Source organism: Onychomys torridus, chromosome 12 (assembly GCF_903995425.1).
Source record: "Onychomys torridus chromosome 12, mOncTor1.1, whole genome shotgun sequence".
Taxonomy (NCBI): Eukaryota; Metazoa; Chordata; class Mammalia; order Rodentia; family Cricetidae; genus Onychomys; species Onychomys torridus.
In genome coordinates, this window is record NC_050454.1 from 75,114,601 (window position 1) to 75,140,406 (window position 25,806).

Genomic DNA, 25,806 nt, shown 5'->3' on the forward strand with positions numbered 1-25,806 from the left:
CCAGTCTCAGGGGTCTCTAAAGCTTTACTTGGAAGAAAGGCAGAGAAACAGGGCAGGGGAAACATCATTGAAACAGATGCTCCCAGGCTAGAGAGTGCCTTTAAGCCTGTGGACCCCAGCTACATGCACTATGCTTCCAGAAGTCAGCAGGGCAGGGTCAGGTTGCATGCTGGAGCCAAGACACAGGCTGACCTGCTTAGGACTGAAAGGCTTGCTTTTGTCTGGTTACTGCATCCTGCTAATGGTAGAAAAGCTTTCAACGAGTTCCTTAGGGCCTGGTCCTCATCCCTATCACCAGGGATTGTGCTTCTGTGGTAAAGTGGGCAACCTGTACTCCCCACAGCTTCACAGTGGAGGCCCAGGTCTGAAAACTTCACTAGGCAGCCAATGATTTTATCAAAACGCAGTGAGGGGTGACTGTGCCTTCAGGCGCCAGGGTGGAGCCACCAAGAAACCCACAGGAGAAATTCTTGATGGCTCACCTGATGAATTGCCAAGCACATTTTCCTCTTGGGGCAACTTATCTGCATGCCATTGTATCTAAGATAAAATAACTTGCTTAAAGCTAGCCATGTGGCTCAGAGGTAAGCACTTGCCTAGCATGTTCAGGAGCCTAGCTCAGTGGAAAAAAACAAACACTGAATCAGTAACTTGGCTCATGAGTAAAGGAGATTAAATCAGGTGTCCTTCAGCTCTGGCTGGGGCATGTGCAGAGGAACAATCTGGCTAGTTTGCTCAGGACCACGTCTGTGGTGAGAAGCCCCCATTTCACCTCTGGACAGGCATTTGTCACCAGCTTCGGTCAGCATAGCACAGATTTGCAGGGTTTAGTCGTGGACTACTGCTCATTTACATCCATCTTTACCAGCATAGCCTGTTGACTCAGCTCTGTGGTATCTCTGCATCACAGGACTGTTGACTTTGAATTCTTCAAAGGCTCTTGCAGGTGCATGCACTGCCATTCAAATGGGAATGTTCCATGGCACTTGCAAGAGCAAACAGATAAATCCAAAGTAGGATGTCCTTACACTCCTGACATAATGTGGAACACCAGTTCAGAGCCCAAGATCACTATGGCAAAAATGTAGACTTTTTGGTGTCTAATATGTCAACAACATGTTCTTTCTTTTTCATTCTTTTTGGTGTGTGTATGTGTTTGTGCACAGATGCCCTCAGAGGCCAAAAGATGGCATTGGATCCCCTCCAATGGAGGGGTTGTAGAACTCAGGTGCCCTGTGAGAGCAGCTAGAATGTTCTTTACAGCAAAGCCATTATTCCAGCCCCAGTAACATGATTTCAAAAACAATGTCAAGGTGAGTGCAAAAAATAATAAAATAAAATTACTAAATTACTTTCCAGTTCATGAGGCATGGGCATCAGTCTGTACTTCTGTCAGGCTAATGGTGGGAAGCCCAAGACTCCAGTCTGAAAGCCTGGTCATCATATAGTGATTTCCTCAAAGCATAGCCTGCAGGTTTATAGTGGAAAATCACACCCTAGGGTGTATCCTTCCTATATATAGGCCATTGGCAGAAAGCCAACATGTTCCTTTCCCCTGTCTTTCACTTCCTGATTACTCCCTTGGAATGTGAGGTGCACTGGGACCCTTCTGCCTTCTGAGTTGACTGCTGAGAGCAGGGAAGTCTTTTTAAAGGTGCAACCTTACACAGGCCCTTTGGCTTCTAACAACTAACAGGTTCCTCACCCTGGCTTTCTTCTAGCCACCATGGTGAGTGAAGACCAGGCATTCTGCTCTGCAGTCCAGCTGACTCTGGCTGGACTAAGATGAAAGGGGTTGATGGAGATAGGGAAGAAAGCAAGGCAATGGAGCAAAGGACAGAAGAGCCACACAGAGGGCCTACTTTGATAATACATTGTGTACCCTAATAAATTTGTCTGAAGATCAGAGAGACAAAGGAACAAGCCACATCTTGCCTCTAGGACTCCTCAGCCTGAAGAGCCTTCCTCAGCTCAAAGACTTTAGTTCCTGTCTCCTCACACCTTATATACCTTTCTCTTCCCACCCATATCATTTCCTGTCTCAACTTTCCTGGTGCTAAGATTAAAGGTGTGTGATTCCCAAGTACTGGGATTAAAGGTTGTGTACCACCACTACTGGCTCTGTTTCTCTCCTAGACTAAGTCAATCTCATGTAACCCAGGGTGGCTTTGACCTCCTAGAAATCCAGACAGATCTCTGCCTCCCGAGTGCTAGGATTAAAGGTGTGTGCCACCACTACCTGGCTTCTATGTTTAATCTAGTTAGTGGCTTGTTCTGTTCTCTGATCTTCAGGCAAATTTTTTAGGGTACACAATATATTGCCACATCAAGTAATGGAACAGAAATAGGAGAGGGACAGCAGGAGAGCCAGAAAGTTCTAAATAGGACAGAACAGATCCCTGAGGCCTAAGGTCTATCATTTGATTGCTGATGAAGTGATGGGTGGCCCACAGAATTCACTTCCTTATCAATCTTAAACTGTACATGATACACACAGACAGGTGCTCATTTCATAAAACAGAAACTACCCATTAAAAAGCTTGTGTGGAGCTGGAGAGATGTTAGGAACATCTACTGCTCTTCCAAAGGAACCAAGTTCAGTTCCCAGCACTCATGTTGAGTGGTTTACAACCACCCACAATACCTTTAACTCCAGCTCCAGAAGATCCAACACCTTCTCTGGCCTCCATAGGCACCTGCACACATGTAACATACACATGATCTCACAATACATAAATAAAAATTAAATCTAAAGAAAAATAGTTTATCAGTAGAGCCAATACCATTCTTTACACCAGACAGACAACACTGGGAACAGCCTGAATTAAAAGTTAGAGGGACATATGGGTAAGGAATCTGGAGAGAGAGAGAGAGTAACCCATTGAGTGAAAGGGCCAAAGGAGAGGGCAAAGACATTCAGCTTTCGTACTCAACCTTCAGCACTGTTCTGGGGTTGCATAAGGATTGGGGGACTAGGGAGGTAACATGATACATCCCATTTCTGTGCTATTCCCAGAGTATCTGCTGAACACAGAAAGGTGACAGAGAGTGGGAGAGTAGTCATGCCAGAGAAGGGGCTCCTAGTTCCCCTAGAAAGGATACAGGCAGACCCTAGAAGGAGAAACCCCTTTGTGGGGAAGATTCATTTTTTCTGGGGGCAAGCACCAGCAGAGAGGAGAGAGTGGTAACAGGTCTCTGGCTAGCCACAGGAGATATCTTAACTTTGAATCCTCTATATTCTGAGGACATCAATAACATGTAAGACTCCCAACCTTGAGTGCTCACTATTGATTCAAGACGACACACCCATAATCACAGAGACAAGAATGAGAAACCATGCCCCCAAAAACCAGCTGAGCTGGGCAAGCACACAGTGGTGCTGCACCAAAAAGTCAAGGGAAGAGGAAGGTCTCTCCCTGACAAAGAGAGGTGAGGCTAGTACCGCTGTTCTGACCAACCACAGAGTGGAAGGAAGGCAGGAGAGATTGGCCCTGCTGCCAGTACAGAGTTAGTGACAACACAGGAGGAATAAGAGACCACAAGAGAAGGCTGACCCAGAAACTGCTGTCCCTTGTGTTACAATGCTGAAGAGTCTTACGTGAGGTGCACAGTGTCCCTAAGGACTTGGGCTGTGTGTGGATGACAGGTGTTGAGGCCTGAGTTGTAACCCTCGGGGCATATTGGGGTACTGGAGATGGGTAGTACTGAGCTGGATACAGGTTGTAGCCATTGGGAGCCACAGGTGGCCTCGGGGGATAGATGTGCTCAGACTGATACCCATGGTTCTCATAGTAAGGTCCAATTCCTGGAGGTGACCCCTAAATGATAAGAAAAGAGATAAATCTGTTACAGCTCTCATTCACCTTAAAAGCTTGGAAAGTTAATATCACATTATGTTCCCATAAGAGAGGGAGAGCCAGCATATTCACCAAGCACCATGGCATTACAACAACTCGCTTAGAATGACTAGACTCTGTCTCTGAATTAACTTAAATGTGTTTCATTGGCTTTGGTTTCCTGGTTCAATTGTTACCATTATTTACTCTTTGAAATAAAGAAAAGGTGACTGATAATTGAGATCACATAGGAAAAAAATAAAGAAAAAATGAATACAAGTTTGGGGTCAAAAGTCACTGAGCTAGAATCCCATTGCTCTGGTTCCTCCTCCAGGTTACCCCCTGAGCATTGGGGTGTGAAATTATGAGCCAGACTGATTCAAAATAGCTCATGTCTGAGAATTCATCTGCTAAAGAGACCACATTCAGCTCCTGTGTACAACCTCTGGTGTGGTAAATGTACACTTTTCAGATGAGCTGAGAATCTGCTGGAAGGAACCAAGATGCAGGTTCCTCTGCCCATTCTCTCCCAGGGCTCCTTCTCTCATGCAGCTGTAATTGGCAGTCATTTACCCACTGGCTCTCACCAGGGGTTGTTAGCTCAGAGTAAGTAACCCTATACAGTGTGTGCATCTTTGTGCAGCGGGTTCAGGTGCCCTTTCAGGGGAACTTGAGGGTCAAAGCATGTGCTGTGTAAATGTGAAAAAGACAGGATCCTCTGCTGGGGTGTTGATCCTTTCACTTAGCCCATTTCACATGACCTTCCTCAGGCTGCATTCCCACACCTAGCAATCCCTAGAACTTCGTAGCTCAGCATTCTTATTTCCAATCTCCTCATTCTCAGTGGCGGGACCTCTCCTGGAGGTCCCAGTTACCTTCATCCATGTCTAATGGTTCTTACCCAAAACTCTCCAGCTCCCTTTCTGCTCAGTCTCTCTCATTGGCCTTGGTATTAACAAGACATTATCCTCTGGAAGCAGGTATTCTCAGCAGGGGCCACTAATGTTCAGATTTTTAAGAACTAATTTATGTATCGTGTATGTTGCACATGTGTAAACAGGGACCAGAGAACAACTTCTGAGAGTCGATTGTCTCCTTCCTGTCAGTCCCAAAGACTGAGTGCAGGCCACCTCCCTCTCACCTTATAGAGCTGTCTCGCTGGCCTAGAGGTTGAGAATTTTAAGCCTGACAACATGAACACTCTAAGGTTAACAATCTGTGCTTAATAACTCAGCACTCTTCTTCAAAAGTCCAAAGATTATGACTTGAAGCTGTAGCGGTGGGACAGTGAAAGCCATCCCTCATCTAAACAGAGCACTCCAGATTCAGAAATCAGGTGAGTGTCTGGCCCAGATCCCTCTCAGGAGGAAAGGCCAAGAGATACCAAGCACTTTGTTCAGGATAGCGCTCTTAAAATTATAAAAAGAGCCAGTTTAAAAGAAACAAAAACAAAACAAAACTAAGTACCAGACTCATAAAATAGAGAACTGGAATGTTTCCCTGAAGATCCTAGAAAAACATTCTTATTAGCCAATAAGTATTTATAAATGTGGAAGATGTAAGGTGCACTGGTCAGGCTTGAAGATGACAAAAGCAACTGCTTTTATTGCTCTAGGGAGTGGGCTCCCAGTAGGAATGAACAACCCAAAGCCTCATCCAAGTGTGGCTGTTCCCCAGTTACTAATAGGCAGACACTTAACAGCATCGTCACAGACTCCCCTCCCTAAATTGATGCTCTCTGCCCCATCCTGCCTCTCCTGTATGCATATCTACTGCCCTTGAAGGAGGAAGGGAGCACACACAGTGTACCAATCCCAGCTTCTGCCCAGTGGTAGCTTCCAGACACTCCGTGCCATATTGGGCTCTATCCCTGCCCTCACCCTTTCCAACATAACTGTGGTGGTTTGACTAAGAATGCCCCATAGGCTCATATATTGAATGCTTAGTCCCTAGTGAATGGAACTCTTTGAAAGGATTAGAAGAATTAGGAGGTGTGGCCTTGGTATATCACTGGGAATGGGCTTTGAGGTTTCAAAAGCCCATGCTGCCTATAGATCAGGATATAGAACTCTTAGCTACCACTCCAGAAACTACCTATACACCACCATACTCCCTAAAGATGATAATGGACTAAACTTCTAAAACTGTAAGCAAGCCCCCAATTAAATGCTTTCTCCTGTAGGAGTTGCCTTAGTCATGGTGTCTCTTCACAGTAATGAAACAATAACTAATTCAACGATAGAACAGTGACAAATTTAAACACTTTGAACAACGTCCAAAGGGCCACCTGCTCCTACACACAGCTCTTAAAATTACTGATGGACACCTGTGGAAGATAACAGAGGGATGAAGGAACAAGGAAAAGGCCAGAGATGTTAACAATTAACCACTTACTGAGTTCAAAGCCATCCTGGCTGTGTCCGCAACATGAGGAGGTGAGTATCTGGCTTCTTCCAGGTGCCCTAATGGAAAGAAGCACACATGGTAATATTTCAACACAGTTTAGTTTTGGAAGACTCCAGGTGAAAGTCACATTGTACTAGAGTAAGCTGCAGTTCTGGTCCTGGCTTGGAGCCTTCCCTTCACCTACATCTCCCCAGGTCTCTTCATTCCAGGTGTGTTTGTGCCATGCAAACTGATGTCCTCCTTCCTTTTGGGTGCAGAGGAACTCATGAGTGAGACTGGGATACAAGTTGAACTACTGTGACCAGAAGAACCAGGCCTTGAAGAAGTGAGGACAGGCAGAAGGCCCTACTTACAGAGGAGTACCCAAGGCTGAGCCTGGTATTCCAAGCTCTTCTACACTTATATGGTTCTCAGCAGGGGAACAGTAATGGCTCCTCCCACTTACATTCACCGAAAGGAAGATTCATGGTAGAAAAACACAAGAACCACCAAAAAGAAACATCAAAACCCCATCCCACCCATAGAAGGCAATGGCAGGCCTACAAGGTAAAGACCTGAAGCTGTGCACCTTCCTGGAAGCATCCTTAGCCAGGTAACTGAATAAGCCTGACTTCACAAAGTGGATACCATGGCTGACACATTGTTAAGATGGGTTCACTGAAAATATGCATGGAAAGTGGTCTTCGGAGAGCAGAAAAGCAGAGGAGCAGCTGTCAGAATTAGACACACCCTTCTTAGAACTCCACAGGTGTGTTCCTGCAGACACCTGCCATGGAACTGGTGGCCTGCAACTGAACACCAGAGACAGGTTGCTCTGGACATAAGCTCACAGGGTTATCCAAGCTTTAGTAAATAATATGTTTTAAAATTCCTTGTAACACTTTGTTATGGTTCAAATGTAAAACAGCACTCCAGTTAGTGGTGCTATTTTGGAACAGCACGAGCCTTTTGGAGCATGGGACTTGAGGCCTACAGGCCAGCTCTACTCCCTGGCTCTGCTTCTGGCTAGAGGTCCTGCTTCCTGATGTACTAGGATGACAGCAAGCAGCTTTATGCTCCCACTGATGCAGACAGGAGGTGGGCCTGGACCATATCTTCCCACCCATGGGTGATGTATTTTCTGAACAGAGATCCATAATAAATCCTTCCAGTTTGGCCAGTTATCTAGCACAAGGAAGAAACGGTACATGACAAACAGATCCACTCCCAATCTGTTTACTATCCCAAACCCTAACAGAAAACAGTGTCTACCTAACTACTTTGACTGACTCAGTGATGTATGGTTATGAGAAGAAGTCCCTGGGTCATTTCATATGTAGCCATGTGTGAAAAATCAATAGCAACCAGAGATGCCAGCAAGCATCAAGTCCCTTACTTAAGCAAACCATCTTTCCCAGCATCGTCCTCCACTGACAGACTTTTATCAAGCTTCTGAACCTTTGTGCACTCCCTCATGAAAATCTAGTTTAATTAGAACTTGATTCATCAGTTTACTGAGAATCCCCATTTTCAATAGATTCATAGTCCTCTTATCAACCTCAAAGGACACCTGGTGAGCTTGACCTGCGTTCAGCAGGAACCCTGTCAAGTCCGGCTAGCCAGATCCCTCTCACTCATATCTTACCAATTTCCCATCCACAGACACTCTGCTCCACAACTGTTGGTTACCATTCTCTCTTGCTGCATTGAGAATGAGAGTGTCTCTTCCCCACCACAAAGCTCCCTGCCTGGTCAATCCACCTGCTGAGATGCTCCTGAATCCATTGGTCCTTGCCTTGCCTTAACGGGAGTTGTTGCATTTTTTTTTCCCATTGATATATCCTCTCTATGAGGGCTTTGCTTCACACCTCCCAGCTAGACTTGAAATGATCCAAGACTGTTCTAAGAATCATCTTCGGGGAGGGGAATGTTTAGCTATCCACCAGATAATCTGACAAGGAAGGCTGGGAGGGGTTCAGAAGCCAGGAGGAACCCTTCTCATCTACAAGAACCAGGCGGTTGGGTCCTGGGAAGATGACTTGCTAAGCAAGCATGAGGCTCTGATTTTGGATCCCAGAACCCCCATAAAAGTTTGGGCATGGAGGTGCCCACCTGTAATCCTAGCACTAGGGAGGAAGAGCCAAGAGGATCCCTAGGACATGAATGGACACTCTTGCCCATTCTGTGAGTTCCAGGCTCAAATACCCTGTCTCAAAAAATTAAAGAGGAAAGAGGGAGAGGAAAACACTCAGCATCTACTCTGGATCTCCACATTTGCACACATGTATATGCACACCTACACACACACACACACACACACACACACACACAACACAACACATAAACATGCATACACTACACTATACACCTACAAACCTGATGCTTAAGTACACAGAAAGTAGTAGGCAGCACTATATAGCTAGACGCTATGAAATTAGGGACGAGGCTTTAGGCGGGACTTGAATACCAACCTAGATTCAGTCTCTCACTAGCTGTGACCTGGGAAGGTCCTATGTCTCCGTTCTCTTTCAAGGTACACAGAGATTATACTAATCTCAGGAGCTTGAATTAGTTAGCAATAATGCAATTGGTGTTGGTACGCAGTGTTACCTTAGTCTTAGTTAAATAAAAGCTAATTTTACCTGGGGATGTAGCAAGATAAAGTGCTGGCCAATAACTCAGGGGACCTTGGGTTTGATCCCAAACACCACTGAAGAAGCAATTCTAAAGGCTGCTGGTCGAGGTTGAGGGTAGCCTCTCCTTCAACGCTTGCAGATTGGTACTGGTATTCTTCTAAGCTGTGAGAAGTTCACCTGCTCTTAAAGCTCAGTGTCTCTGAATGGAGCAGCAGAGGCCACCTGTTCATCTCCTAAGCAAAGTTACAGTACTTGGATCACTAAATAAAAGAAGCTCCCCGCCCCCCTCCAGCCAACAACCTTCAATGAAGAAAGATGATAATGGCTTTGATGCACCAGGTGCACCAGGCCATTCATTTCTTCACTTGTAAATCAAACAAATAGAAGAACCAGGACAAACTAAGATTTTTCTAAGATTAAAGTCAACAGCTTTCTGGTTATGGGGAAGGGAAGTGAACAACATACAGGTGAGAGGAGTCACCATTTAAAATGTGTGGAAAACATCTAAACCTGTTAAAATGGTGCCATTGTCACTCACTGGTGTGTCTTTTCTACGACCACTTTGTAAATAATAGACTGTAAGCTTGGACATCTACCTGGCGCATCCTGATTTCCTCCCATAAGCATGGCTAGCCAGGCTACCCTCCCAGTGTCCCTTCCAGAAGAGCCCAGCTGTACTGGCTCTCACTCCTCTGAGGTCCTGCTAACTCGTTGATCTGTCACACCAATTATGGGTTTGGTTGAAGTTTCAGGAAATGAAAATCTGATCTGCTGGCAGCTTTCCCAGCTCGGGAGCCCTCTGAAAGGAGCAATGACTTGGTGCTTGAAATTCATGCAAGGAGGAAGCCAGGAGCCCAGCAGTGAATTGTCAAGTGAAAGTCACCAGAGACAGAAGCCGGCAGAGACTCCTAATCTGTCCAGAGAGACCCTGACCCACAAAACATGGAAGCCAGATATATGAAGAAGGCCCAGCTCAGCTACCATGGACTTTGGAAGAGAAGGAGAGGGTAGTCTAAACTTCCCAAAAACTATGAAAGGAGTGATGCCCACACTAAGTGGGATCCACAAAGGCATGTCGAAAGGAGCCAGGGAATCATGTTCAGTCCTGGCCATCTTCTAAACAGGGATTTCTACAGACCCATGTGACTGTGGCACCTATGCACTGACTTCTGAAAAGAGCAAGACATAACCAGACAAGGAATCACTTAAAGAATCCTGATGCTTGCTTTTGGCTTTTGACCTGGAGAGCCAGCCATAAGGAAACCCTTTGGGGAACTGTCCTTTAAGGGGCAGGAAAACAAATGAGGACAAGGTTCCTAAGGGTCCCTGGATGGCAGCCTTGCCCACTCCATTTCATTAGAACACAGTGCCCTGGTGTTATCTAGTGTGAGCCCATAAATCATCTGTTCAGCTGTCATACAATGGGACAATGCTGTTGAGTCCAGTCTCAGCCCATAACATTAAAAAAAAAAAAAAAAAAAAAAAAAAAACACTTTCTCCAATAAGAACTGCCTTGTAGTCCTTTCCTCTCTGCAAATGAGGACAGACTCATTGATACCAACTCACATTCAAGAACGTGGAATGGCCCAAATAACTGAAGTCCACTGATGCCATCACAAACCACTTCACACTGGTTCCTTCATGAGTCCCCTGGAGTGCCAGGTACTGTTTGTTCAAGCTACCAGAGGTGAGAGGGGATGCCCAGAATCTGTGCCTTTTTTCCACATCTGTCAGCACACTGCCACCATCATCAGATACTGTGCAGCCAATAAACACACCGAAGAAAACCATAGCTCAAATCATATCATAAGATAGTCTCTTCTTAAGGACACAGTGCACTGTTAGGAGGAAGCTAGTCAATAGTATAGGGAGAAGGTCTGAGACATTTAGCATAAACAAGTACCTGACATGGGGATCCTGCCCTAGTGGGGGATAGGTATTTAAAGAGAAACTTGTGCTATCAGACTACCAAAACAGTGGACCTGGAAGAATTAAGAACCCCAAAGAAGGAAAAGGCTGAAGCCTGGTGCCAACCGGAGGAACTTACTTCCCAGAAAGAGATTTCACACAGTTCTGACAGCTTATACAGTCACCTTATAAGAGAGACCTAGGCTGATCAGATAATGTGGAACCATACCTTGAGCAGGACTGCTTAGCTATACATACTTCCTGCCCACTATTTAAACATAGATCTCATGTAAGGACCTCCAAAATGGACTTAGGGTCACTGGCCCCTTTATTTGTTCCTTTTCCCAATGTGGCCAAATAATAAATCTTTCTCTGCTCTTCACTATGGCTTATCTCTTTAATTGGTGTATTGGAGATGGGTGGCTGTGCCAGGCTTATTGGGAGTGCCAGCTCTGGTAACTAGAGGAAGAGAAAGAAAGAAAAACAAAAGGCCTCATAAGAGGCAAGCCCACGACATCTGAGTTTCTTTTCCTATGAATGCCTCCTTGTCCCAAGGATATTACAAACTTTTAGGGCAGGAATTATGTCTCTTTTCTTTTTTTTTTTTTTCTTTAATCTATCTTTGTGCCATACAAAAAATGTGTGTGTGTGTGTGTGTGTCTGTGTCTGTGTGTGTGTATGTCTCTGTGTGTGTCTGTGTGTGTCTCTGTGTGTGTGTATGTGTGTGTGTGTGTCTGTGTGTGTGTATATCTCTGGGTGTGTCTGTGTGTGTGTGTGTGTGTGTCTCTGTGTGTGTGTGCATGTGTGTGTGCGTGTGTGTGTGTGTGTGTGTGTGTGTGTGTGTGTGTGTCTGTGTCTGTGTCTGTGTGTACTTGTACTGCTTAATTTTTTGTCAACTTGACACAAGCTAGGGTCATCTGGGAAGAGGCCCCTCAGTTGAGAAAATGCCTGTCAGACTGTCAGAGTCTATGGGGTGATTTTCTGATGATTGAAGTGGAAGGACCCAGGCCACCACGGGCAGTGTCACCTGGGGAAGGGAGTCAAAGCAGGTTGAGCAAGCCAGAAAGCACAGTTCCTCAATGGCTCTGCTTCAGTTCCTGACCTAAGTTCCCTGGATGATGGACTGTATGTAAACTATAAGCTGAAATAAAACCTTTTCTCCAGAAGTTGTTCGGGTCATGTGTTTTTTGTTTGTTTAATCACAGTAACAGAGAAGCAAACTGGGAAGAAACATGCACAGAGACACACACACATGCTCACACACATGCACACATAAATAGACACACACATGCACACATAGACACACACACATACACACAGACATGGAGACATGCACACACACATGCACACATAAATAGACACACATACACATATGCACACATATATACAAATGCACATACACACAGACATGGAGACATGCACACACACACACACACACACACACACACACACACACACACACATTTTTTGGTTTTGGTTTGGTTTGGTTAGGTTTTTCTTTGAGTTCCAGAGGCTACATGAGTAAGATAAAACTGAACAGCCAGGGATGGGAAGCCCACACCAGGACATTACCAGCTTCACAAGTTGGATGCAGTGGGTGACCCCCAAAGACTGCAGGTACACAGAGCTGAGTGTACATCTAACACTGAGACAGACAGAAAGACCCTAGGTCATGGCAGGGGAACTCTGTTTAATAAGGATACTGATTAATAAATGGGATGTCATAAAGACTGAGGGAAAGCATATTCTGCGGCTATGAGTTCAATGTGACAGAAAACAGGCTTTGCTTTCCAGCATTTATGCTGCTGCTATGTGGAGAAGAGACCCAATTCAGGCCATGTGACCCCAGAGGCTGGCCTCAGGATTGAGGATCCGAATCAGCAAGAAGGCAGGCTTTGACTGAGCCCAGGGAAACCAAGTTTCCCAAATATTCAAAAGTGCAGCCGAGGATGAGAGGAACTAGGAAAGTGAGGAGTTCTCAAAGCTCAAGACCTAGGATGGGAAGGCCGGAGTTCCAGGGCATTCTAGAACACAAATGACTACGCATGAGCTGCAAGGCCAGATATGACCTTTAAAGTCACTGCCAATTCACTGTAATATATTGTCGACAGCGAACTTGAACACTTTTCAGAGCTGTTTAGAGGGGTCTCCAAATTTGTGCTCCCTAGACACCATCTCCTGTGTCCTGGAGGTCAGATTATTCAGACCCCATATGAGCTCAGATAAGAGTTCAGAGCCACCTGCCTGGACACCCCTTGAAAAGCAAGGGCTGTAAATTAAAGGGAAATTGACTCTCTGTGTTGTACCTTGGGTAAACAAGCAATAACAAAGCCAGACTTGTTTCATCTGCCAATTCAGCTCACTTGAAAATCCTACTGTGTCACCATCCACTCCTCAGTCACAGCATGGAGGCTGAGCGTTCTTTCTACCCATTGTCCTTGAGTAAATTTCTACAGCCACAAGCCTTGGCTGGTCTTCACACACTAGGTGCCTTGTTATCATACCCTGCCCCTTGAGCCCAAGCCCCTATGCCTGATAGCTCGCTCACCTGTATACACAAGGAAGGCATGCAGGCTTCCTCCCTCCCCCCAGCCCCCTCCCCGCTGTCTACACTGAAAACAGAAGAGTCTCTTGGCCACCTGACCTCTTCAAAGTCCATCCCATGAACAATGTAGGACACTGACAATATACATGCCCTCCAGTTACCCACATGGATTCTCCTCCCAAGATGTCTCTATGCATTACGGTTTCTTTCTCGTGTTGATCGCCTGCTGGGAGAAGCAAGCCCCAGGTCCAGCTCTGCTTCCTTCCAGAATCCCAGGCCTACTCCCGGGGCACCCTTTAGGATGGCCACTGTGATCAGATGGGACTCTAATGACCATGTTCTCCCCAAGAACCCACAGGCAGGTTTAGACTGTAGTTGCCCCTGGCATGAGGTTACACATGAACCACCCTCCTTCATAACCAGGCCCACTACACTTAGGGCAACACATAAAGGCTCCTCAAATCGGCCTTTGCAAGTCTCAACTCTAAGGGTCATGCTTCTGAACTCCCGATCCTCAAAAGCCCCTGAGCTAGTCCTAGGGACAGAATGGGATGGCCCCTAAGGAGTATTCTAGAAAGTGAGAAGGAACCTGAACAAACAAGGCTTGGCAACTTCAGCCTTAAGGACAGTTAGGGGAACAATTAGGTAGAACAGTGGATGGAAAAGCCTCCCCATAAGCTGTGTGGCTCCCTGGGAGCTCTCCTGCCCATCCCAGATGCCTCCTTTGCCCTCCCCACCAGCAGGGCCAGTTTCCAGTCTTTCAGGAAACCAAACTGGTCAGTCATTTGAGTGACTAGACACCTTTCCTTTCTTCCTTAATGCCCAGTGCTTGGGCTGACCAGAAGTTCCCAGATGCAGAACTTTCTGCAGAGCTACAAAAAACTCCTGATTCCCACTTCCAAGGTTTGATGAGTACTCAGAACCTGAGCCATGACCTCATATTAAGGAACCCCCACCCCATCCCTCACTTTCATAAGCTCCCTCAATACTTAAATGCAAAGAGTGGCTTAGTCAACTAGATTCTTGATTTCTACTTCATGGTAGCTCCTGGCCCCTGGCTGGGCTCATTGCTTGGGAGCAGTCCACTCAGACAATAAAGAAGTTGGTACTGAAATTCCATACTTCACATATCCAGGCTTCAACACCTGCAGGATAATTGCACAAGTGTCTGACACTCAGTGACCCTAAAACCCAGGGATTCAGCCTTCTGGCCCTGGACACTGTGGAGCTGAAGAAAGAGATGGATGGAGCCATGAGGTTAGGAAGCATGGCAGCCTGGCCCCAGAGCACCTGAGGTCTCCCGATTCCCTAGACTTCAATCTCAGTTTTCCTCTCCACTTCTCTTGACTTGCTGCCACACTGTGATCTCAGGGCTAAGGGGAGGAAAAAGAATTGAAACTCTTTGCAGATGGTCAACAAAGCCCCTGTGCACATCTCTGCCTAAGAGTCCAATGCTTATAGTGTTGATCTACTGAGGCAGCCCTGCTGTGTTATGCCCTGATTCTGCCCCATTAGTCCCAAAGGGGCACCAGACAAGCTACTTTTGCATCAGCCTCCCTATAGCTGAAGTGAGGCAAACAGATTATAAAGAACTCGCTATGTCCTCCCTCTAGAAGAAATAAGAAAGTGTCACACCACTGTATGCTGCTATTGTACCAGTGTGGCCAAACCACCTCCTCCAATGATTGCAGTGCCACAGGCAAACTCGGGGCTCTGCACTTGACTCCAAGACCTTGCTGCTGGAAAGCCGACAAAGGTGTGAGTGTGTGTGTGTGTGTGTGTGTGTGTGTGTGTGTGTTTGTGCACGTGCGCGCGCGCACATGCATATTTAGGACCAAACCTGGGAATGAGCTGAAAACACAGGCCAGAGATGCCTAAAAAGACCAGACTAAGATATGAGTCCCAGCTTCCATACAAGGTCCCCAACTCTTGAAAACACCCCTCAATTGAGAACTTGGTCTCCTGCCTTGGTGATACTCCAGCTTTCCCCACCTCTTTTTCCTTCCTTCTGTATTTAGGCAGAGTCTCACTGGGTAGCCCTTGATGGCTTTGGACTCACTGAGTGCCAGATGTGCCTGCCTCTACTTCCCAAGTTCTGGAATTCAAGATAATTCTCGCCATACCTAGCTTTTGAGTTTTCATTCTAACATCATATGAAGGTCACTGGAAGAAGTCCCCCAAGCACCTCTTCAGTAGAAGCACAGGAAAGGTGAGGAACAGGTAACCTTGCTTACCTGGAGGTCCTTCACCACCCACCACTGCAGCAGCTTAGCAGCCTGGGATCTTTTATTCCCTGTGTCCCCAGCCTTCCTGACAGGAGGGAAGCTGTTGTTACCCTCACTTACAGAAGAACCTCTCCCCTCCTCCCAAACCAGGTAAACAACCCCCACCTCACTTTGGATTTTCAGAACTCCTTGTTAAGTGGCCTGCCCTTTGAAACTTTCCACAGTGCCAGGCTCTTGCCGGCTAGAAGCTGAAAGAGTCAGCACTGGGTGGCTTGTTTTAGCCCCAGGACTAAGGTAAGAATTTGCATGCAAGATCTTCAAACCCAACCAACCCTTGTAGGATCTCCTGCTTTCCAGGACCACCTAGGGCTACCAAACTTGCTTTTCAAACAAGCTGCCAGAGGCCTGTGATCCTCAGAACTGAATGAAGGGCCACTGGGAAGGGCCTGGGCTCTCAGCAAGCAAAAGCCCAGCTACAAGCCACCCACACCCTCTAAGGCACAGACACACAAATTTTCAGGCAGTGAGACAGTTCATTTCTTCAACTGGGCTCACAGGTCCTCACACACCGCGCCCGTTGCCTAACTGGCACACTGGGTCATGCTGCTACCATTCCAAATCCCACCCGATAAGGTGCATGTGCTCAGGTTGTCAGCCTTCACCTGAATCGGCAGTTCTTGCCTAGCAGCCGGGCCGGCTTCTCCAGTGCCAGTTCCCCCAGAGCCCACTCCAATGAGTGCCCTGGACCAAGGCGGCCTGGCCTGTACCATCGACCTGGGTCACTGCACCCTCCCTACCCCCAATTGGCGGGCAGTTCGCGTCTTGACAGGGTCCCCAGGGCCCCACAGCGCCGCCTGTATCTGTCCTCGGCATCTCAGCCAGTGTCCAGTTTCTCTCCACCTCGGTAGGGACCAAGGAGCGGAAGGAGTTCAGGTAACCAGCCGGACAGCCGAGATTTTCCCGAAACAAAGAGAACTGCCAACGAATCTCTGCTTCTGCGTCCTAGTTAGTGACTGTATACATTAGGTGATACGACCCAGGAGCCTGCTCCACCTAAGGACCCCACCCAAAGGGACCCTCTGCTCCAAGCCCTTAGCCAGGGGACGGCAGGACCACAAGCCAAGCGGATAATCTACAACGTCGACCTGGGGTCTCAGTCACGGGATCCGGGTCGCCAGGCCTCTCCCAGTCCCCAGAATGTGCTCCCGGTCCGCTCAGTCCTGAGATGGTCGCACCTGTCGCGCCCTGGCCTCGCCTAACCCGCTGTACCCTAGACGCCCCTGCCCGGCACCACTGGGCGGACCCGGGTCACCCCCATTTCCCCTCCCAGGCCGGGACCCAGTGTGGAGACCACGAGCTTTGCCGCTCACCTGCTGCGCTCCCCGCCCCTCTCCGCCTGTGCCCAAGCTTCTGGCTTCCTTGTCGTCCCAAGTCCCTGACCTCCCCCAGCTCTTGCTTAAACCTGGGAGGCGGCGTCCCAGGAGCCAGGGCAACACCCCTAAACGCAGGTGCCGGGTCACCTCGGCCAGGAGGAGGGGACGGCCCGGAGCGGCTGTCCGGGGAAAGGAGGAGGAGTTTCCCCGAGGGAAGCCCAGGGCGTGCTCCTCCCCCACGTGGCGGGACCAGAAGGGACCCAAGGCATTTCCCTGGCAGCGACCCGCCTCCTGAGCAGTGCACCCTCGAGGCCCAGGCCCATAGGACCGCTAGGGTCTCGGCGCCGTACCGTCTTTAGACTGCACTGTGAATGAAAGAGGAAGGCCGAAGGGAGCGCTAATCTGGTCTCTTGCAAGCCGGGGAGCCACCAGTTCCCAGCCCCGGCAGGCTGTCGTCTGGAGACAACCAAGGAGGCATCTATGCCAGGACCCAGTTGGCAACATCATCTCTCAGCTCCCGGGCTAAAGACCCTCCCCAGTGTGCCCAGGCTTTCCTCCCGAAGAAAATTCCCCCAGCTCCCAAAGTCCCCTGGGAAGTTTCCAGAGGGGTGGGATGTTATTTGTACCGAGGGTGGGGCCGAAGTGAAGCGGGGGATGCGTTTTGTGAGGTCTGTAAGACCCAGTCTTCCACTACTTCAGGTGACCAGCACAGTCTCCTAAGCAATTCTCCCTCTGACACATGGAGCAGCGAGCTGGTGATTTTGCGAAACTGAAAAGGAGGCTGGAGGAGCCCCGGGGGAAAAACGGCCCCTTTATAGAGGTGTCAGTACCAGGAAGAGAGCTGCTCTATGGCAACTTTTATCCACCCAGTCTTTCTCTCCAGGCTTTCTTTCCCCCAGCCCATACCCATAGTTTGCCTCCACAACCCACCCATGAAGCAAACCTCTTTTTCTCTGTGGCACCTGGTGGAGTATATAAGGTTAGGCCTTGGACAATCTCACAAACACAGGTTGATTTTTATGTTGTGAGACAAGGTCTCACTTAGCCTTGGCTGTCCTGGAACTTGCTATATAGTCCAGTCTGGCCTATCTCTGCCTCCCATGTGCTAGAAACAAAGGTGTGCACAGCGAGAAGGGCATTGGAGGTTGAAGATTTTATGGAGTTTCACAGGACTCTCCTCCATGTCCACATGAATTAAAAATGATTTTTCTCCTGTTAATCTGTTGTGCCAATTTAAAGAATAGACGCCCCTCAAAAAAAAAAAAAAATGGTATGAGAGCATTTTCCCACTTTAGTAACAGGCACTCATGAAGCATTTCTGTCCTAAAACTCTGGTTACATCCACACAGCACACAAGTAAACACAAAATGCTTTAACTCAAAATACAGGCAGAAAACATTAGAACCATGCCTGCCATGGCTGCCGGGCCCTGTGAACCCTTCCTGCTTCCCTGGTACTCTTTTCCACTCCTCCATGGTCCTTCTTGGAAAGGTGCATAGCACCCATGTTCCTAAGGGTATGTATGTCTGGAAGAGATCAGCCCTAGACCTGGTGAACTTGAGAATTTCAGCACTCTTGGCCTCTGCTGTGGGTATTGCCAGGGTACAGTTGATGTGCCTTTTATAGGAAGGTATATCAAATAAAAATGTGAAAATAGCAATGGACCATGCTTAAGGCCTGAACATGTGTTGTCTTATTCCTCTCCCAGATGTAATCTGATCTTTCTTTCTGGGATCCTCACAAACAGGCCAGTAAACTTTTGTTTTCTTGTTAAAACATCTCAGCTTCTGTGCATCCTTGTGACCTGGAGTTTTACCCTGTGGGCTTCAATCCTGACCTAACCTCAGAAGTCACCTTATCTCACTTGACCCTTTGAGTGGAACTCCAGAAGTCACTAAAATTATCTATATGACTGTTGTAAAAACTCTTAAGCTGACTCTCTCTGAGAAGCCACACCCATTCCTGAGTGCTTTGTTGGCCTTTCTTTAGGTGCTCTTCCCCAGCGCCTCAGATACTGTCTCATATAACCAGGCTAACCTTGAACTATTTTGTTGCTGCTTGGTTTTTTCAAGACAAGATTTCTCTGTACTGCCGAGGCTGTCCCGGAACTCCTTCTGTAGACCAGGCTGGCCTCAAACTCAGAGATACCTCTGCCTCCCATGTGCTTGGATTAAATGAATGTGCTACTATGCCCAGCTGTGACCTTGAACTTATTATCTTTCCTCCTGCTCTACCTCCCTAGTTCTGGGATTGCAGGTGTGTACCTCCACCTTGCCCCCCTTTTTGAATGTGATGCTGGGGATTAAACCCAGAGCTTCATACATACCAGGCAAGTACCACCTGTACTACAGCCCCAGCCCCAAAGAAGTCTCTTCATAAAAAAACTCCAAATTTACTTCATATGGCTCATCCTGAAAGTCTTTTCAATGGCAAAGTCAAGACTGCTTGCTTCAACTGAGTCTCTGAAAAGAAATATCAGTGAGGGCTGGAAAATGGCTAAGTACTTGCTGCCAAGACTGAGGCCTGAAGTTTGATTCCTGGAAGCCACGTGATGAAAGGAGAGAACTGATTCTTTAAAGTTGTCCTCTGGGGTTGGGGATTTAGCTCAGTGGTAGAGCGCTTGCCTAGCAAGTGCAAGGCCCTGGGTTCGGTCCTCAGCTCTGAAAAAAAAAGTTGTCCTCTGACCACCACATGCACACTACACACACACACACACACACACACACACACACACACACACACACACACAAATAATAAAAATAATAAAATCAGGTGCTGTAGATGACAGCATGGAGTTATGTAACTAACTGGTCTGAACCACACTGGCACTAACAAACTGAATAAAACAGATGACCTTCCTCAATGCCATCAAATCTGGAGGGGATTTTCCCAGATGTATCACTGCTGTCTAAGTGGACTCTAGTGAGCTCATTCTCCTGAACATTGGTCAAGTCTTTGGTGACAACTCACTTCTGCTCCTTATAGAGTAGCACTGTGTGGAATGCTGTGATGGTGGGCAAGACACTCTGTTAGTCCCAAGACAGCAATTCCAGCAGAAGTGTTGCCTAGAAGGCAATCTGTAGCCAGAATGTCTGTTCTGATAAGAACAGGGCACTGGCCCTTCATGGTGGAAATGGTCCAGTATACTCAAACTGCCACTAGGTCACTGCCTGACCTCCCTGGGGAATAATGTCACATAATGAATCTGCTGCTGGCATATTGGGTACCCAGAGGTGGCTGTAGCCAGGTCAGCCTATGTCACTGAGTCCAGGCATAAACTTAAGCTCTGCCACCATTAAGTAGCTGGGGGGAGAAGCTGGTTGGTGTCCACAGGATAGACCATCCTAATCTTGGTTGTGAAACTCTTTCTCTTCTGAGGTCACCTTTGGTGAGCATTCCATGTATTATGTTTTGACTTTTTTTTTTCCACTTTATAGAGTTCTAGTCACAGACCTGTTCGCAAAATTTCCTTGTCACTCATCTTTTAGTTATATGCTTTACCATTATCAAAACAGCAGCTGCAGGCCATGAATTAGTATGCAATTAGATCTGGCTATTTCTTCATCTTCCTCCTTTTCCTCATGTGTCTTATGGGTGGAGAGGAAGCATGTGTGTATGCATGCTTACAGACGTATGGGTGCACATATGTGTGCAGTGCATATTACATGTACACAGATGCATATAGAGGTTGGCCTCAACAATCTTTCTCAGAGCTCTTCCAACTTGTTCATTGAGCCAGGGTCTCTCGGCTAAACCCAGAGCTCATCCATTTGGCCACCTCAACAGGCAGCTAGCTTCAGCTTCTACTTTCCAAGGCTGGAATTACAGGTGGGGCTGCCTGCCTGGCATTTACATGAATTCTGAGGATCCAATTCCAGTCTTCTTGTACATACGGCAAACACTTTAACCCTGGAGTCACTGAAGGCCTGCCTTATCTGACCATGTCTAAGAGAAGAGGGGTACTGTTCAGAGTTCTGCCAGTGGAAGCTTTCATCTTCTCTTCCTCTGTCAGTGAATGGTAAGGAACCTTTCATGAGGTCACATGCGCATGCTAGGATAGAACTGGTGGCATAGCAGGGCCAGAGTCCTGGGCATCAGGGCCACTTCTATATAACTCATGCCAACAGGACCTCTCTCCCTTGACCACATGTACCCTCCTTCCATGTGATGATAAATTGCTCCTAAATACCAAGCTTTCCTGCTTCACGAATCAGAGAAGACCCAGTTCATGAAGGACAAGGCAGGTCACAGGTGGAAATGTGGTGACACATAGTCAAAAGCTCAGTTTCCACTAAGGCCTAGCAGCAGGTCAAGGGCTGTTTCAGAAGGACAAGAGTTATCCTGGGATCTGCTTCAGATTCTAAGGGTATTGCTCTGGGCCAATCAAGAGGACCTGTGGGCGGTTCCATAGAGTACCTTATCTGCTGCTGATACCTCTAGCTCCAGATGTGTTGGGAGAGCAGCCTACACAGCAGCCTGGATCGGTTGTAGACCCTCCTGGCTTAATTCCACTCTAATTTGAAAGCTTTGTGGGTGACTCAATAAGTGAGCCAGAGTAACACACCTAAATGAGGAATTTATTACCTCCAGAATCCAGGTAAGTCTACTAGGACTGTACCTCTGTTTTACTCCCATAGAGCACCTACTATTGCAACTTTAGAAGGGGTATCTCAGCATCCCCATACCACTGAACTCCTAGACATTTCACTGAGGTTATAGGCTACTGAAGGATTTTGTTTGTTTGCTTACTTTTTTTGTTGTTGTTTATTTTATCTCCCAGCCTTGATCTCAGAGTTTCACTGGCCTCTGTCTCCCAAGTGTTGGGATTAAGACATGTACCACCACATACTGCTAGCTAACTTATTTTAAAACATGCATACCCCCAAAGAAGTTCCTTGGTGAGGATAATGTGATCACTCATGGTATGTCAATAGTAAAAGATCATCTGAGGAATGGCTCAATTAGGTTTTACCCTGCTGTGATAAAACACCATGACCAAAAGCAACTCCAGGAGGATAGTCTCCTGTCCAGAGAAGTCAAGGCAGGAACTCAGTGTGTGAACATGAAGGCAGGATCTGATGCAGAGTCTGTGAAGGAATGCTATTGGCTTGCTCCCCATTGAACTCAGCCTGCTTTCTTATAGCACCCAGGATCAACAACCCAGGAATGGAACCACTCATGATGGGCAGGGCCTTCCCACATCAATCACTAACAAAGAAAATGTCCCATAGACTTGCCTACAAACCAATCTTATGAAGGTGTTTCAATTGTGGTTCCCTTTTCACAGATAACTCTAACTTGTGCCAAGTTGACAAAGTAACTAACCAGCACTGAGTGGATATTCCTCTTGCAGAGGATCCAATTTCCAACACCCAGGTCAGATGGCTCACAACCATCTGCAACTCCAGTTCCAGGGACTCTAACACTGTCTTCTGGCCTCCATGGACACTGCACAAGCCTATACACAGACACCCATGTATATCCATAATTAAAAATGAAAATCTTAAAAAGTATATTTGGCCTAACATTGCTAAGATGGAAAGTTTTGCACTTTGGTTTTGATATTAAGCAGCTCCTGGATTCCCACAGTGCTCATGATCATGCAAGAGAGTTGAGATCTGGGAAAGAGCAGAAGCTACTCCTAGATATAATGGTTCCAGTAGAGCATTTTGCATGTCCTAAGAAAAATATGGAGGTAACTTCTGGTATGCAGAGGTCTTCATCTCCAAAGGATGGGTGAGGTCCCAAATATATACAGTATTTCCCAGATAAATGAAGATCCATACAAGCCTTTAAGCCTTAGAAGTTTCATAAAGAGGCGTTTTAATATTAATATTTGTTGTTCTGTGATTAAAGCCAGCCATAAGTCCATTGCCAAGGCTCCGTGTGTTCACTGTAAAAATAATTACCTTTTATTGAACATCCACTCTGCCAGTTAGCACATTGAAGTTTACATTACCCCATGGTGAGACAGGTGTATTGACTTCCTTATTTCCCATCAAGGACATTGGAGTTTGGAGAAGGCACAGAACTTGATTATGTCACACAGTTAGATGTGTACCAGATGGAACCAAGACCACAGCTGGGGCTACCAGCTAGGAGCCATCAGCTAGGAGCCAGGGGCTAGGATTCCTGGCTCCAGGACTTGAGAAGGGTCCCTTGTTGATATGTTTGTTCTGTTCCTAGGGACCTTAAGTCTTCCAGATCCCTTCTGCTCCAGAGTCCAACAGGAAACAAGCATAGCAGGAAAGGGTGTTTGTGAGGGCACAGGCAATAATGGTGACAATGAAAGAGAAAGCCCAGGCCACACTCACTGTCCTCCAGAATCTCCTTTGATCTCAGCTGCTCATAGTGCAGTCCTCTCACTGGGGAAAGGCTCTTCCAGGCTGGCTGTAGGTATGACTAAGAACAACTTTTGTCAACACAGGTTCAAAGTTGGAGGGAAAATAGGTTCACTGCAATGAAGATCTACTGGGCAAGGGGACACAATATATAACATTGGCCATCATCCCTGCCCTGCTGTCCTGAGCAGTACCAGTGAACATTTGTCCCCAACTCTGCTCTCAAGCCATTTCCTTTGTCTAGTGCTCAGGACTTTCTTCCCTACATGACACCTTCTTCCTGTTGCCTGGCAAGGGTCTGGGACTGGCCTTCAAGTGGAGGTGCAGGCTTTCCTGGTTAGATGAAGCTGATGTGGCAGTAAAGGCTCCTTAGATCCTTGTCTGGCTCCCCACAGACTGAGTTACTAGGGCCAGAGTTCTGGACAGACAAGTTCCTTGCACAGAGAGGAAGTGGAGTGGAGGCGAGGGCCCGGCTGGTACTTGCCAGCTGGTGTGTTGTACTGAGGGCAGAACCTGTTGCAGACCCTTTTAGAGGAGCAGGACCTCCCTCAAAGACCTCCCATCCCCCCCCCCCCCAGACCAAGGTAGATTCATGGGCCACCCTTGGCTTTTCACCTCTTTAACAGGTTCTTCTGATGCTTTTTCTTCTATTCAGTTGAGTTCCTAAGATAGCAGGTTTCTCTCTCCATGAGCCTCTGACCCTTGTGGCAGGGATGGAGTGAGGAGTGAGATAACCCATTTCTCCTGAGTATACAGGCTCTCTCTGTGTGCTGGTCAGCTTCTGGTCATGATCCGGAGCCAAAGTAATGGGTCTTGTGATGTATCACCACCACGGCTCCTCAACACAGAGACACTCCATGTAGGTTCTCAACACATCTCCTTCCTCCTTCCTCTTCCATCCTCCCAACAAAACCACCATTGCCCCAGAAAAAACCCACCCACCCAACTCTACCCTTTCATGATCTCCACCCCTTTCTGGGAACTATATCCAATGTCTGGTTTATCAGAGCCAAGCCTCCAACTGTGACATCTCCAAGGGCAGGCCAGGGTGACCACACAACCTCTGAGAACAGTGAAAACCTGGGACGAAAAGCAGAGTTTTGGATACACTGACTGAAACAGGATTTTCCACAGCAGCATGTAGTAGTCAGGAAGGGTCAGGGCATGGTACAGTTTGATCACACAGCAAGTGCTTGCCATCATCATTCCACTTGGGGACTTGCCATAGAAGATGGTGGTGACATACTATCCTGCTGAAACTAGAATGGCTGTGTGTAAATAGACAATGACATTTGCACACTGTTATTATTGCCCAATAAAACTAATAAAGAAAATAAAATAGTGCTTTTGTTCCCAGCTATGAAGATCTTTGGTCCTGAGTGGAAACTGTCTTTTAAAACACAGAATGGCAGTTCTGCTCTAAAGGAGAAGAGGTAAAAGTAAAAGCTCCTCCTTCCCTTTGTCCATGTGTCCTTCCACAGTCACTTGTGACTCCTTGGGAAAAATATCTGTGTGGAAGTCAGTGTTAGAATATCTGGGACCCTTGAGAAAATGCAGCCAGTGAGCTACAGGGTGTGTATTATACTAAAAGGACTTGCAGAGGGTCGACAAGCATGTGCACCTAATGGGCAGCCCTGATGGTAGTATAAGAGCTTGAGAGCTCCAAGACCACCTCAGTCAAGCTGTGTGCAGCTTGGGAGGGGGTGGGGCACCTTGCAGAAAGAGCACTCCCTCCAGGGCATACCAGCATTGTGGTGTCCTGAGAAGAGTAGACCTGGAGGCTCTGGGCAGGGGTGAGGACACCACCTCCCAAAGGATGCACAGGAAGATGTTGGGGACATATCAGTAGTGCATCTCTGAGCTCCAGGCACTTCTTAGGTCAGAGCACTTCTGGTGCTTGCTGTATAGGGAAGTTGGAGACAGTGACTTCCTATAGCCACAAAACAGAGGAATGAATGAACCTGTGATAAAAGAGAAACTTGCAAACCCCACAGGGCTAAGCACATTCAAGGCATATTTCCCAAAGAACAGAGAATTCAAACAGCTAAGTGCTGTAGGGCTGTGTTTGCCATGGTGGGTGGGATAGGTTGTGTACTGCACAACCAGAAGAAGCATTGTTCGAATTTGTTGTTATGAGAGGTGTGCACACTCGATGTGACAGTTCCCAGCTGATGTCATAAGATACCTTGTGCAAATGGTGATTTGTTCTAGGTCATATGAAAGTCTCAGGAAAACATGGGTGAAGTTCTGTGTCCATGCCAGTCTCTAGCCCAAATGAACATTACAGCTCTGTTCTCTTCAATCTATATTGTAATATTGGATCAACTTTTTTGTTTGCTGTGCTTTTCCTTGTTAAACAGAGTCTTATTACTATATAGCTCAGGCTGTCTTTTAATTCACCGTCTTTCTGCCTCAGCCTCCTGAGTGCTGGATTATAGGATTCTGTTTGAGTTTTTTGTTTGCTTGTTTGTTTGGTTTTTGGTTTATTTCTCCTTGGGGGTGGGGGTGCAGGCAGGGTTTCTCTGTGTAACAGTTCTAGCTCTCCTATAACTTGCTT

General features: G+C 47.1%; 1 protein-coding gene across 1 annotated transcript in view; it reads right to left on the reverse strand.

Annotated features, from left to right (window-relative positions):
* Positions 1 to 17,082, reverse strand: part of Tmprss2 (transmembrane serine protease 2) — a 40,417-nt gene extending 23,335 nt beyond the window's left edge. Inside the window, exons 1-3 of the mRNA XM_036204162.1 lie at positions 16,906 to 17,082; positions 6,231 to 6,298; positions 3,599 to 3,818 (exon numbers count right to left, since the gene is read on the reverse strand). Of these exons, the coding sequence (XP_036060055.1) occupies positions 3,599 to 3,818; positions 6,231 to 6,245 (235 nt within the window). The 5' untranslated portion in view covers positions 6,246 to 6,298; positions 16,906 to 17,082. The remainder of the gene's footprint in view (positions 1 to 3,598; positions 3,819 to 6,230; positions 6,299 to 16,905) is intronic.
* Positions 17,083 to 25,806: the final 8,724 nt, after the last annotated feature.